Source organism: Anabas testudineus, chromosome 4, assembly GCF_900324465.2.
Source record: "Anabas testudineus chromosome 4, fAnaTes1.2, whole genome shotgun sequence".
NCBI classification, from domain to species: domain Eukaryota; kingdom Metazoa; phylum Chordata; class Actinopteri; order Anabantiformes; family Anabantidae; genus Anabas; species Anabas testudineus.
Window position 1 is genome coordinate 9,988,114 of NC_046613.1, and position 14,726 is coordinate 10,002,839.

At 42.0% G+C, this 14,726-nt stretch overlaps 1 protein-coding gene across 2 annotated transcripts; it reads right to left on the reverse strand.

Moving 5' to 3' along the window:
- Positions 1-944: 944 nt before the first annotated feature.
- Positions 945-13,686, reverse strand: atp8b3 (ATPase phospholipid transporting 8B3). 2 transcript variants are annotated; one of them, XM_026344797.1, is made up of 29 exons: positions 13,397-13,686; positions 13,130-13,213; positions 12,830-12,898; positions 12,401-12,492; positions 12,137-12,250; positions 10,981-11,079; positions 10,305-10,366; positions 9,696-9,768; positions 9,355-9,425; positions 8,551-8,642; positions 8,300-8,458; positions 7,263-7,351; positions 6,978-7,171; positions 6,680-6,888; positions 6,023-6,054; positions 5,710-5,866; positions 5,429-5,617; positions 5,201-5,313; positions 4,586-4,753; positions 4,236-4,347; positions 4,070-4,145; positions 3,860-3,983; positions 3,498-3,684; positions 3,114-3,337; positions 2,938-3,021; positions 2,627-2,851; positions 1,951-2,089; positions 1,586-1,716; positions 945-1,436 (listed from the first exon to the last, which is right to left on the reverse strand). In XM_026344797.1, exons 3-29 carry the CDS (start codon positions 12,852-12,854, stop codon positions 1,194-1,196), a joined length of 3,483 nt encoding a protein of 1,160 aa, XP_026200582.1. In that variant the 5' UTR covers positions 12,855-12,898; positions 13,130-13,213; positions 13,397-13,686; the 3' UTR covers positions 945-1,193. The 2 variants fall into 2 exon arrangements, with proteins under 2 accessions (XP_026200582.1, XP_026200583.1); XM_026344798.1 differs by having other exon boundaries at positions 13,127-13,213.
- Positions 13,687-14,726: the final 1,040 nt, after the last annotated feature.

Here is a 14,726-nt window from a genome sequence, read left to right on the forward strand (position 1 = left end):
GGGTCAGAGTGTAACCCCCCCCTTTCCCAGACATTTACACACACATGTTGACCCCCGTGACTCCTTCCCATGCCCCACCCATCCTTTCCGTGAGCTCAGAGAGTGCGGAGCGACCCCAGCCCAGGATTTAGTAGAGAGTGGCTGGGGAGAGGAGAGCACTACAGCACCCCACGTTCCACAACACTGATGTCGTACTGCTTTACACGAATGCCCCAAACTGCCATTGACATCAAAATGGAGTCCATGTTGATGTTTGCTGATCCTCCCCGATCATGGCTCCATTGATCTACAATGTTTGACTGTCTTTGTCTCCAGCGCCAAGGAAGGGCCACAATCAATGCAAAGACACTTACATTGTACTTACTTAAGTTTACAAAGTCGTCTGGAGATGGTGGCTTATATTGCACTCGTACAGACAGACAGACACACAAACAGACACAGGCACATGCTGGAGAGAGTGAGTCTGCCTTTTGAGAGTGTTTGCTGAAACCAAAGATGAAATCAGTGGGATGACAATCTGGCTACCAAACCTAGAAGACAATGTTCGGCTCTCTGGGCTGTTCTACGGGTCCCATGCTTTATCGGCCATGTGGACGTTCCACCGATTGCACTTAAACACACACATACACACACATATATACATATACACAAACACTGGTGTAAACTCCCACACTCGAGGGATAAAGCCACTCACACACGTCTGGTCAGAAAGCCTCTTTTCCCTCCTCCCACTGCAGAAGCCGGAGAGCCTGTGGAGGACTTTTAGTTTCACTCTAGCTGAGACTTTTGAGAAGGAAAAAAATCTGAGTAATAACTGTTACAGAAAAATAAAAACTTAAAAGGAAAATATGGGTAAAATTGCGTGTTTTGAAATAAATTAACAAATAAAACAATTGTAAAACAAAGCGCAGCTGTCGATTTATTGTGTTGTGTTTGATGTTCAAAGGAAATCCCCAGTGTCCTCAGCATACAGCATTTATTGGTAAAATGTCTATGTAAAGGTAATAAACTATATTTATAGTGGATCATATATTTTTTTATATTATCTCATTTACTTTATTGGAAAATAGTAGCCATACAAGAGAGTTTCTGCTCTGCTGAAAAACCACATACAAAACATACTGTACATACAAATGAGGCTGAATCCTATGCTGCAGAAAACAGTATATGATCTGACATTTGCTGATTCTTATTCATCTGCCATGTGGTGCATTATTATTGTCCTTCGTGTGTCTTTGGTCTTGCGGCTCTGTGAGGTTATTACTTGCAGTCACCTTCTCGTCCGCTGCTGGCACCGTGCTGCGGATGCAGGTTCCCGACGTAATGAGGCGTCCAGGTCCGGCCCCCTGAGAGACAGCGTAAGAGGAACGGCGGAGAGATGTCCCCCTTGTGAACCTTGACCTCAGCTCCACTGGTTGCTGGGACACACTGTGAATCTAAGTCGAGCCAGGTGAAAATGATCAGTAAATGTTTTTGCCCTTACAAATGTTTAATCAAAAGTCAATTCATTATGTTTTGGAACCTCCTACAGCAGCAAGTATGTTTATTTTTTCCTGTTCTGTTCCTTCTACTTTTAACACCTCACCTTGTGTTTGTTGTGGACAGAGATGATCACAGTGAGGGCGTAGGCAGCAACTGAGGGCAACACAGCCATCCAGGCAGTGAGCAGAGCTGTGAGCCACACAACTGGATCGACGAAGGCCTGATCAGACACACCTGATGAAAAGCAAACAGAACAATCAGACTTGCTCACAAACAATCTGATCCATTCATCACTTCACCCTGAAGTGTTGAAAGGGCCATTTTATGCTGTGCTGATCTAAGCTACATATATTTGTATCTGTAGTTCCTGCAGTAATGGGATGATAACAGAGTGAGGAGCAACATCATTCGAGAGACAGAAATAAATAAAGAGAAGGCCTGCACTGAGATGAGCATATCTGAGCGTACCGATAAAGATATAGTCAGCGGGTGACCTCTCAAACAGACGGGCATTGTGAGTGATCCTCATACAGATGAACATCAACACCACAGAGATACACACAGCTGCAATATTGTGCTTTGTCCAGTATTTGGTCACCATAATAATCTGAAAGACAAAAAGAAACACTGGAATTAGAAGAGGGGGAGGATGGGGAACCTGGATATACAGAACAGTGCTTTGTTCCAAATGTGAGGATGGAAACTGTAATACATTTTTCTGATTAAATGAAGCTGGATTTTCTCCTTCAAGTAAAATTATCATTGTAACATTGTAAATCCTTCTGATTTATTTGCTGGCTACACAGTTAAACCTCTTGCATGTAACTAAACAATCAATCAATGATAACAATTTACTCATTTTATTAATTGCATTTTTTACTGAACTTAAACAGATGTTATTGTGCAGTGTACAAAATAAGTTTTATATAGTACAGATGAAAATGTACAGATGTGTCCATCACCTATGATGTTTCAAAGCAGAACTATTGTTATACTGTATTATCCTTTAAGAATGTTACACTCAGACACGTGTTTAAATATTGTATCACCTGTTACTTCTCACCTACTTTAGTAAAACACTTTATCATAATTTTACTTGAAGTTTCTCTAGTTTACTTGCACCGGTGTAAATTATGACCCTGACCTCAACTGTGGCGGTAAACGTGGCTGCCATGGCAACAGTGATCGCCATGGTCTGGTAGTCATAGGCTGTATCGTAGAAAACTCCAACAGGAAAGAAGAACAGAACAAGTGATGAGTAGACCGCATACAGAAGAGCCAAGCACAGCGTCAGGGAGCTGGAGAGCTCCTGTCTCTGCCCATGCTTGTACAGCTCCGGCTGTTTCAGGCTGATTTCTGAACTCACATCCTGTGACACAAAGAGGGAGGCTGTGAGTATTACTACAGAAATGTTCATTTGGCTAAATAGCATATAGAAAAAAAACACCATTACACCTGTTCAAAGCAGGCTACACACATCACTGGGGCTGCTGTGTAACAGACAGTGTAGAGAGCAATGAACCATGTCTCATACAGAGGCTGCAACAGAGAAAAAATTGAATCAATGTACATTTTATCCATTTTTAACTTTAAGGTTTAAAGTCATTGAATTTAATACATATGTGTCTAACCTGAGAACTGAAGCCATTAAAGAAACCAAACCATATGTGCACAAGAGCAAAACCACAGGTCTTAAAGAGGAAGTAGCGCAGGAAGATGGAAATGCGAAGGTATGACCAGCGTCCATGGACCAGTAGCAGCCTTTGCAGAAATCTGAACTGGGACAATGCAAAGTCTGCGTTCTGCACTGACTGACCTCCTTCTATTCCTGCTATCCCGACACCAACATGAGCCGCTTTTGGATAACAATGGTACATAGAAATGGATAGAAATAAAAAAAGACACATGTAAATATGAACACAGAATCCACTGAGCAACCTGTTCTATCTACAGTTTAGCCACAAAAGCACATTTTCTCTGTTAGCTTTTTTTTTTTTTTTTGGCACCACACTTACTCTTGATCATGTTCACATCATTGGCACCATCCCCAATGGACATGGTGATTGAGCTGGTGTGTTTTTTGACCAGTGTCACGATGTCAGCCTTCTGGCCAGGCGTTACACGGCAGCATAGCACCGACTGACACTGTTCTGCTACACTCATGAACGTAGCGCCCCATTCTGGCCTCTGGTTAAACTCTGCCTGGGGTACAAAATCATTAAAGGCTGGCATTTTGTTTGCATTATTTTCTCTCACCCTCAGACTAAAACACTACAGTTTTGCATCATACAGAGTCATTTAGAAACTATTTGATGACAGCTACTCGCCCACTTGAAAACTACAGGACAAACCAATTTCCTGTACATTTAATGTTTACCAGCTCAGGTCCGGTGAGGACCACAGCAGTCTTTGCTCTAGCCGTCTTGTTGTCTACAGCCCACAGCTCTGTCTGTCTGGCCTTGAAGAAACTGACCCCTGGGTCTGGGGACTGGAGTATCTGTCTGCACAGGCAAACACACAAAGATCAATGAGATGGTGCTGGTGTGTGCGTGCGTGTGTGTGTTTGTGTATTGTTATCAGTGCTAACCTCAGCTCCTGCCATTCTAGTAATCTGGTATCCGTATCCAGTAGCTTACAAGAATATCCAACATTCACTGCAGTCTCTGCAAAGAGAGAGAAATAGACAGATATCACAATGAGATTTGAATCATTCGAAATGATGGTGGCCCCCTCAGTGTTATATGTCATAATACCTTTTTTGTCCCCAGTCAGGACCCATACTTTAATTTCAGCCTGTTGAAGCAGAGAAATAGTCTCAGGGACGCCCTCCTGAAGTCGGTCCTCTATTGCTGTCACTCCCACAAGCTACAAAAACAGTTAGCGCTTCTTACAGGATATTGGCTTCATTGCAAAGTCGTGTAAAAGTAACAAGAAGACAAAGATATGAGTAGCTTTTCATTAAAAGAAAATATAAAGGGCAGGAACCACTAGGGACAAGTTTGATTTTAAGAGTTTTCTGTACAGCTCATGCTGTGTCAATGATTAGCTGTACCACTTTCAAGGAGGATTGACGATAAACATAAAATCACAAGGAGGAGCCCACCTGTAGCTCTGTCTCCATCTCATCATATAGCTTTTCCAGCAGCGCCTCACGGTCACAGGTCACCATGGCAACAGACGGTGCCAGAGTTTTACTCCATTGCTCCCATGATGCCTCAGGAACAGATCGAACTGCAATGCACAAAGTCCTCAGACTGGCCTGTGCAAACAGCTGACAGAAGATAAGTTACCGTGTTACTTGATAGGCTGCACATTGCACACTGATGTTTCTGTCAGGACTGAAGGATCGACACAGAGAACACTAGATAAACATTTCAGACAGGCATGCATTGCTCAACTGTCTCAGGAGGACTAAACAGAAGACCACTAACGCAATTTTCTTGAAAACCATACAGATTATTGTTCAAGAACTATCAATGGACATTTAACAACTTTCAACAAAGTGATCAGACAGTTGAAAGACAGTGGAAGATCGATTTTGACTCACGAGCAATTATAAACAATGTAATTTATCTTGCAGTATTTATCACATAACTTCTCTGACATAATGGGTCTTTACACACCATTTGGTTATACTGCTGCTGAAAAAATAGTTAATATGCAAACTACAAACTGCTATAGAGCACATGCTACTGGTTCAGTAAAAATTCTAGTTCACCTCAAGGGCTCTTTCAGTCTTTTCCAGATATGGAGTGTCCCTCTGCAGTCTATCCAGGATCACTATATCTGCTCCTTTACAGTACAGTTTTATTCCACCATCAGGCTCCCGAACTGGGAAACAACATAAAACCAATATTCAGACAAAAAAAGATGGGAGCGAAAGAGTAATTACAAACAATTACAGGACATTGTCAGACATTTTAGTTGTGTCGAGGGCTACTCTCACCGAGTACAGACATACGTCTCCTCTTGCTGGTAAAATCCAGCAGTGCCAGCAGCTGATATTGCAGAGTAACACCCAGCTCAGAGACAACAATGAAGTCTCTTGTCCTAGAAAGGAAGGCCCAGCCCAGTTCCCTGGCTGCGCTAACGAGAGCCATCTCATCTGGGGACGCAGCCTGGTAAACCGGAGCCTCTGAAGGAATGTGCCAGCCATTAAAATATTTGGCAAGACTGAATCCTCCATTTAAATTTCTGAGGTGCCCCTAGGCACACGCTCAGGCTCACCATTTTTCCACTCTGCCATGACGGTGTGACACAAAGACAGTGCTGTGAGAAACTGTCTGCTGAGTGGACACTGCTGTTGTCTGAGCTTCTGCACCAGGCTGGGAGCTGACATGAACAAACCACCACAGGAGTACGGATTCCAACTTAAGTCCATGGGCTGCACGCGCAGAAGAAAAATCATGACACAGGGCACTGACATTACACAGTGCCATAGTTGTAGTTAAAATAAATAAAGTATGACTGGAGCTAATGGCAACAAAAACAAAGAACACAGTTGTTCAATGATACTGATTTGGGTGTACTTGAATGATACCTCAACGTCCTCTGCCCTGACTGAGGCATCACCTAAGAAGGCAGAGAAATTATTATATTAAATGATATAAAAAAAGCAGTTCAGTGTTCAGTGGATGGGTTTGTTGCTGTTGGATACGAGCATGTTAAAGTGTCTCCTGTTGTGAACACTCTCTCTCGAGGAATGACTCTCCAGACGGATATTTGTTCCACTGTAAGCCACTGAGAACACTTTGCTCTCTAGTCATTAACAACTTGTGTTTCATAAATTAATATATAACGAAGCAAATTACTGTGTCGCGTAGACGGGACAGTCTATATGTGTAACTTCACATATTCCTGGACCTAAAACAAGACAAAAGAGCTTTCTTGTGTGCTTTAAATCTTTTGTTATAACAACAGTGGACGGCCTCTATTGTGTACACAGATTAAATTTCAACTCGCTATACCAATCTCTACAGCAGTTTAGTTTTACTTAACTTTTGACTAGATGTCTACATAAGTTGCTACTAAGGAATTTTGAGTGAAAGTTACATCAATAATTTGTGAAAAATCAGGAGACACTGGTGATTTTATGTGGCACACCATGAGGTCCTGAGACATTTCATTTTTTGCTAAACAGAAGAACTCTGTAAGAAAATAATGAAAATGATCTGTCATATAATAACTTTGTTGTTACCATACACCTCCCCAGCTATACAGCACTGTCTGAAGAGCAGGCGGTTCTGTGTTAGTGTCCCAGTTTTGTCACTTAGCAGGTATCCCACTTGGCCGAGCTCCTCACTCAGTGAGGTGTTCCTGGCCTGGGCTGGTTTGTCTGTCTGTTGCCAATACATCTCTATATCCCAGCCAATAAACAGGCTGTGGATGGTATGGATCACCTCAAACCTGTGGATAAAAAGGCATTAAAGACATATACACGATAAACACAAGTGCATGTAAAAGCGGTAGTATGCAGTGCTGTGGATGGGACTAACGAGATGTAGAGGGCTATAGGCATGGCCGGGCTGAGCAGGATGATGTAGCTCCAAAAGACCAGGAACGCATTGTAGACTGGGTTGCTGTTAACCATCAGGGCAGAGAGAGCCCACGTCTGGCTCATGACCTTACTTGAAAACACTCCATTGCCAATGGCAAGAAGCAGCACTGCCAGCAGCACGGACACGATTATCTGGAGATGCACAATATAAACACACACAGTTAACAACAAGAGTTCTACAAAATGCCTCATGTTCATCACCACCTGCCCTTTACCCACTCACCCCAATCACCACTCTGTTGAAAACTTGTTCTGTCCGAGTCCTCTTCAGTTTCAGTTTCCCAGAGTTCCTCAGGATCTTAGTGTCTGCGCCTGGCACAGAACAGACAACTATTAGCCGCTATCGCTGCAACGGCTTGGCCGAAGTAGTTGGAAGACCATCCTGCAGCCAGAGGGTGAGAGTTCAAGCCCTCGTGTCAGCAGGCCTCTACTGACGTGCCCTTGAGCAGGTTGCTGAATCACTAGCAGCTCCAGGGGGGATCTGACCCCTGTGCAGAGATGTCAGGGGGAAGAGAGAATTTCCCTCGCAGGGATCAATAAAATATCACATTATGTTTTCCAGTGATGTTGCCTCAATCTCACACAGACTGCTGAAGGACACAGAGCTGCATGTGTAAAAATGACAAAACTGAGCATGTGTGCCATACTGTATCGTCAGATTGTTCAAGGACAGAGAATGGGTATGAACTTAGTCCTGCAAAACTGTATCAACCCTGATCGTGCTTAATTTAAAGTAGGCTATGTAAAGTGTGTCTGTGAGGAGAGGTAAGAGTTATAGACAGGATGAATTGGGGTCATACCAATAGCTAACGTCTGATGAATGGTATAAAACCCATCTCTGGAAGGTTTTGATCTATTGATCTGCTTTACCAGGGTCATAGCTGTGAGATCCATGACACCTTTGCCTGGTCCAATAATATCCGATCAATGATCACTTAAAAGACAGGAGGAACCTGTAATCTGCCAGACGTTAACAGACCCACTCCTGCAAGTGTTAAGTACTGTCCATAATTAGCCGAATAGGGCATTCTGCATAATAAAATTTGTCATTGAAGCTAGTGGAGGCCACAGTAGAAGGTGAAATCAGGATAGGTGCCCTGGAAACAAAACACTCTGCCACAGCCATATCTCTGCTATCACACAGTGCGTCTCTGTGGGCCTCTCCAACTTCTCTCAGGCATAGAAAGTTTCATAGAGAGATCCATATAAATATTCTCTTGAACAAACTGAATTGAAGTGAAAACATTTTTTCACATTTACCAGTGTATACGACCAAGCCGTAAGCAAACTCTGTGTTGCGTAGGACTGTTCCCCTCAGGAGGATGTGCTCACTGTCCAGCGGATGACACTCTCCTCGCCAGAGCAGCTGGCCTCTGAAGATGTACAGCCGATTGTTGGGCTCCTCACAGAGTACAACACCTACATAGTGAGAGGTTACCTTTAAAGAACTGCCATTTCTTAAAAAAGTTTACTCTGCACATCTACATAGTTAATAGAAAACATTTATTCACCATCAAATGCAGCAAGATCATCGTCTGATGGGAAAGAGGTCAACTCAGTGTGTGTAGCAGCGAGGGCCTGACGGTACTTAAGGTTGGTCTCTCTGCATGCACAAAAATAGCATTTACAAGTCATCCACAATGAAAATGCAGAGGTTAAGATGACCTGGGATGTAAATAATCATATACAAGGCTTCTTAATTTCCTGTGTAAGAAGCAACATTAGGTGAAATGATGAAGAACAAAATTGATATTGCAATTGCACAAATTGACATTCTGTCCATTAGATGATTTTGAGATTATACTGATGACAGGTATACAGAGTGACACAAAATGTGTCATTTAGCCTTTCTGCCCTCGGTGACACTATTGAGCCTCGGTTGTGCCAGAAGGAGCCCTCTGGCTGTTTCAGTGTCTCTAACATTTTTTTAGATTTTAAAACATCACCAACTTTTTGCTGTCCAGGCCCTAAGGCTACAAAACCGGAGAACTTGGGCCACTAAAAGCTTTAAAGTCACCTCATAAATTTCTGTATAACCCCTCTATATGTGTCACTATCTTTATTTTTACACTATATTTATTTTTTAAAATAATGTTGCAGGACTTAATTTTTTCTGCTAGTAATATTATTATTATTAATGTTAAATTATATAAAAAACACTGTCACTAATATTACTCAGAGTTATGTTCGAGATAACTTGTACAATTACTTGCAAAGTTTGTGATGTGAATTGAATCAAATAATCAATTAAATTTCTATTTCAGACATTTTTAACTGAACAAGGTATCAGAATGAGTGAAGATGATGGTCTTTACCCATCGATGTCCGCTGTTTCCACATAGCACAGACTGTGAGGCTCTGAACTACAAAGGAGAAGAAGGTCTGCCTGGGAGGAAAGAAAAAAAATGTGGTGGAAAGTTTAAACATTTCTTAATTAATGTAATAATCGTTTATTTATTTAATACTTCTAAATTCAGCATCTGCAGAACTCATTGCTGAAATGTTGTATTTTATGAAAATACTTCACATGCATATGCTAAAACAGCTGTATATAGTGAAGCTTAACACCCTAGTTGCATCACTAATGCAAGTTTATTCTACTTTACAAATGATAAATCAGACACTTTTAGATTTTTTTGTATATTGAACATCTCACAGGGATCACTTGGTCTTTGTGGATCCGCAGTACATCTCCCACACATAAGTCCTTCCATTGTACTGTATTGAAACTGAAACAGAAGACAGTTGAGCGAGCAGGTAAAAAAAATGCTTTCACATATTAAAATGTGCTTTAAGTTACTTGTTGCAAACACAGTTTGTATTACTACAATATATGATTTGTAACTAATAGAAGGTAACAATTTACTAACCTTTAAAAGATAATGCTGCATTATACACATTATCAGTAATTTGAGAGGAAAACAAAAACATTTTTAAACAGAGAAAACATCTCTGTTAGAATATTTAACAACAATTATATCAATTAATGATAATAATGTACTATTCATTTTCTTGATTGCATTTCTCATTTGTTTGGACTGCTGAAGCCCAACTGTCTCTAGAAACAGGAGAAGGTGTAATCAAGAAAATGGTTATAGTCCTTTTGAAAGGTTTGGAACACACTGTGTTTTTGCCCTGTTCCAATGCACAAAGGGGCCATCTAGGGATTCACTTGTTCACACTTCATTAGAGCTTCATTAGAGAGCTGTTTCATACTAGAACAGCGCTGATTCCTGAGAGGATAACCCACTGCCTTTGTCCTCACCTCTGGGAGATCAGAATGTCACAGGGTCGGGAATTAATCTTAGAGTCGCTGCGTCGTCTTGCCTGGACAAGAGGTGGAGACAGCATAGACAGACCAAAAAAAAAGAGAGAAGGGAGAGAAAGAGATTGAAAAGGGTGACAAGGATGGAAGAAAAGAGTGATGGACATGGAGCATGCAAGAGGGAATGAGGGTGGCCATGAAAGGTTGAAGAGGAGAAAGGAGAAACGCCATTACGAGGCTCTACAGTGACACCAGCTGGGAGATTTACATCCTCCACTAAATGATTAGTCAATAGAGAGGGGTCAAGCAAGCGTTTCACCCAGAGCTGTTAACGACTGTAACTCAGTGATGCACTTAACCAGAGAATTCTCCATGCAAAACATCACGCCTGCATTTAAAAGGAAAAGCTTTAATGATAGGAGAGAAAATTAATGCTACTGGGATGACTGGTTTTGTCAATGAGGAGAGGACAAGGAGTCAATGAGGACAATGAAGGAGAGAAAAGAATGTGAACATGCTTAAGTGCCAGGTGCATAAATGCATGCCGGTCGTATATTTGTGCTTAAGATCGTGCATTTGTGTGTGAGCATGTGCATTAATTGCCTGAGGGACTTTTCCCCCTGCTAGCTCCCCCAAGCTGAGAGTAGGTGGATGAGGAAGTGTGCGGTGGTCTCACCATGTCATTGGAGAGGTCTTTCAGCCCCCTCACGGAGAGTACAGTGAGCAGTGGGATGATGGTGACGTACCAGGGAACGGACGAGATGATAGGGACACACTGGTAACCACATGTACATGTAAGTATGTCTCTACACAGAAGGCCACACATGGTATAAACACAGACGCTCACAGTACTATTTATACAAACCACAGTGCATCTAGAAAACATTCAGACTCCTGTTTTTTTTTACTTCATTTTGGATGGACAGCTCATGTCAGGTCTCTCCAGAGATGTTTGACAGGGTTCAAGTCAGGTCCCTGGCTGGGCCACTCAAAGACATTCACAGAGTTGTGTCTGAGGTACTCCTGTGTTGTTTTATCTGTATCCTTAGGATCGTTAGCATGTTGGAAGGTGAACCTTCGGCCCAATCTGAGGTCCTGAGCACAGTGGAACAGGTTTACACAGAGGAATCTCTGTACTTCAGCTTTCCCTCAACCATGGCCAGTTTTGTTCCTTTGTTCGATCTCAATACAGGACCTCTGGGGCTCAGGTAAAGGGGACACTGGGTTCTTAGTCTTACTAAGTCCCCAGTTCTAGTTGTGCCAAACCTCCTCCATTTAATAATTATGATAATTATGGAGGCTACTATGCTCTTGGGATCCTTCAGTGCAGCTGAATGTTTTTTATAGCCTTCCCCAGATCTGTGCCTTGCAGCAATCCTGTCTCTGAGCTCTATAGGCACAGTTTTTGGCTTCTAATACTGCAGCTGTGAGGCCTGGTATGGAGACGAGCAGGCCAAATCAAGTCCAGTCAATTTAATTTACCACAGTTGGACTCTAATCAAAGTGTAGAAACACCTCAACAGCTATCAGGAGAAATGGGAGCCACCCAAACTAAATTTCAAGTGTTGTTGCAATGTTCCAATGCTGATTAGGTATGCCAATGTAATAATTCTAAAATTCTGTTTTGATGTTATCATTACGGGTTAGTTTGTTGCTTGAAAAATGTCATACAAATATGAATTATTATCATAGCTTGTAATGCAATATGATACAAGATATAATAAAACAGGACATGTAGATTTCCCTGTAAGAAATGTGCCAATTTCTTTATTATAAGTCTAGTTTAAATATCCAGATGTTGAGTAGATAGAACAACAGAGCTTTTATCTGACCTGCAACACCATTATGAGAAGGAAGTAGAGATTGGCCGCTCGCTGGAACTGTTCAAACAGCGTCAGAGGCAGAAAAGTCAGGGGAGAGTACTTGTAGCTGCGCACCACATTATCCTGACAACCGGCGAGAAGAGCAACAGGGAGTGAGAGAGAAGCACAGGGGAAACGTATATACCAACACATTAACATGTGTCTCAATGCATCAGTGTGCCAACAGGCGTTGGGGTCCCATGTGGTGGGAAGCACGCATGGCGACTGACTCACCGCATATCGCCCCCAGTGGAAGCACAGGAAGGATTTCTTCTGTTTATGTTTGTGGTAGTGGCGACTGTTTGCCCTCACCTCCCATGTGAGGCCTGTCAGAAACACATTAGTCACACTCACTGTCCAGCTTTGCATTTGGACAAAGAGATTTAACGTATGATTTTTGTCGGCAGACAACAGATGAGTGTATGTAATGTAAGTGTAAGTGTATGTAATGTACTGCTGTTAATCATATCTCAAAGGGGGTCAGAGTCATGAGAAGCTAGAACTGATTGTAGAAACATGATGTGCATTAGGAGAAACACTAGATATGCTAGATATGACACATCAAATACTCATTCCCCTCTGAATGTACAGTACAGCATCAGTAAGTACTGCAACATGAAGATGCAGCAGGTGAATGAAAAGGAAAGATCACATAAAACATACCAGATTCAGCGCTCTCCTTGGCCATGACTATGACTTTGTTGACTCAAATGTTTGCAGACGGCTGTTATCCTATAAGAATGAGACAACAGGGTCAAATGGCTTTTGTACCGTTATAGGAGACATTAATCAGTCCTGTAACTCATTACACTGCCATGCTTAACTCTGACTAATCTAAGTGACTGCTGCACAGACCTTACCCATCTTCATCCTTTTCCACAAAAAAACAAAATGTTACCAAGATGAATTAAAGAACGCGCTGTGATTGCTTTACTTATGGTGAAACACTGAGAAATGTACCACCTCTTCTGGCTGAATGTCCGCTGGAAGCTGCATGAGAAATCCTGGTGAGCGAGGACTGAGACTGCTCAAACATCTGCATCACACCTGTGTGGGACAAAAAGTCACATTAATCAGCACAAGAACTGGCATTAGAGACTACTGAGCAATTAGAAGTTGGAGCACACTTATCAGCAAATTAGTCTGGGCACAGTGAAGCTGCGGAGGACGTCAAACTACTCTGTTTCAAATGAACAGTAACTTATTGAAATTAAAGAGTCATACATTTACCTGCATTGTTTGCCAGCGCTGTCTTTGAGCAGTGTATTGCACTTGCAGTCAGGTGAGGTAGCTGAGCCATCAATGAGAACGCGCTGCTGACAACATCTAGAGTTTCACTGTGATTGTTTTCATAACCAGTCTTCAGCTGCTTTGCATTGAACGCACCTGTGCCATCCATCCCCCTCTCTTCCTGGCCTCGCCTTTCTCTTTCTCCCAGGTGAAAGCACAAAATGTATTCCCCATGCAACCAACCGGAAGAGAGAAGGAGGAATGGAGGAGGGGCGCCGAGGCTAGTACAGTATCAGCATATCGAGTTACTGTTTTCTTTCTGTTATTTTATGCAGGTTTTAAACTGTTGAAAAATCTTTGTCTTTTGGACTGAACACCTATCCAGACCCACGAAGAGTCCGAACATACATCACTGTGTGATTATTTAACTTAGCTAAATAACTTCAGTATTCCTAAAAGGCTTTGTGACAGTATGGTAATGATGCTTTTATTCCGCCAGCAGCAGAGGGAGTATTGGTTTAACAGGAAACAAAAAACAACTTTCATTCAGACTGATGAATGCATGGTCAACACTAAACCCCAGTTGACATTTATTGTTTCTTTTGGTTTCTGTAGTGCACAGTATTCAGGTTTCGAGATTGAAATAACCTTTTTTAATGCCAAAGGAGAACTGCTCTGCCTGTTAGAGCTGCTCTCTGCACAGAAAGTATTGGGAAAAGTAACCTACAATATTCTTATGATTATCAGTTCAAGTTTTAAGTTGGAAGGAACCTACAACATTTCAGGTTTATAAAACACTGCTGTTGTTTTAAGTTTTATTCACATGCCTGATATCATTTTATTTCATTTGAATAAGTCCTCAATTTTAGGGCAACATATATTAACTTATAACCATTCATCTTTTATGAATCTAATGCCACCTGGTGGAGACAGGCACCTACTACAGTTTAACCACCAGCTAAAGGTCAAGAAGGTTGAATTGCAAACAATGACACCTTTGAACAAAAGACAGTTCACTGAATTTATGTATTCAATATATGCTCAATGTCAGTTACATGTACTGCTTGTGGTTTCATATCTCTTTGTCTCATTTCTCTTCCCCATGTAAGTGAGGTTGTCCCCACAAAGGCCACACATCTACACCTGAAGATGTGTGCATCTTACGTCTTATATGGGTGTTTATGTGAGCGTGTGTGACTTTCTAGGGCAATCTTTCCTATCTATTTTTACAGCTGGGCTGTGTAGCAGAGTGGTTAGGGTGATGCGCCAGTGGTGTGGCATGGGCGCTCTCAGGCCTCCACAAAAAAACGAGGCCTGGCTTTTCCACTAC

What these genes read in the sequence shown, in the direction of transcription:
- atp8b3 (XM_026344797.1), bottom strand. Translation starts at nt 12,854, where the DNA reads ATGGCCAAGGAGAGCGCTGAATCTG. An exon ending in CGGCTTGGTCGTATACACTG is followed by an intron (nt 7,352 to 8,299) that starts GTAAATGTGAAA and finishes GTTCTGTGCCAG; the next exon opens with GCGCAGACACTAAGATCCTG. An exon ending in AGATGGAGACAGAGCTACAG is followed by an intron (nt 4,348 to 4,585) that starts GTGGGCTCCTCC and finishes CTGTTTTTGTAG; the next exon opens with CTTGTGGGAGTGACAGCAAT.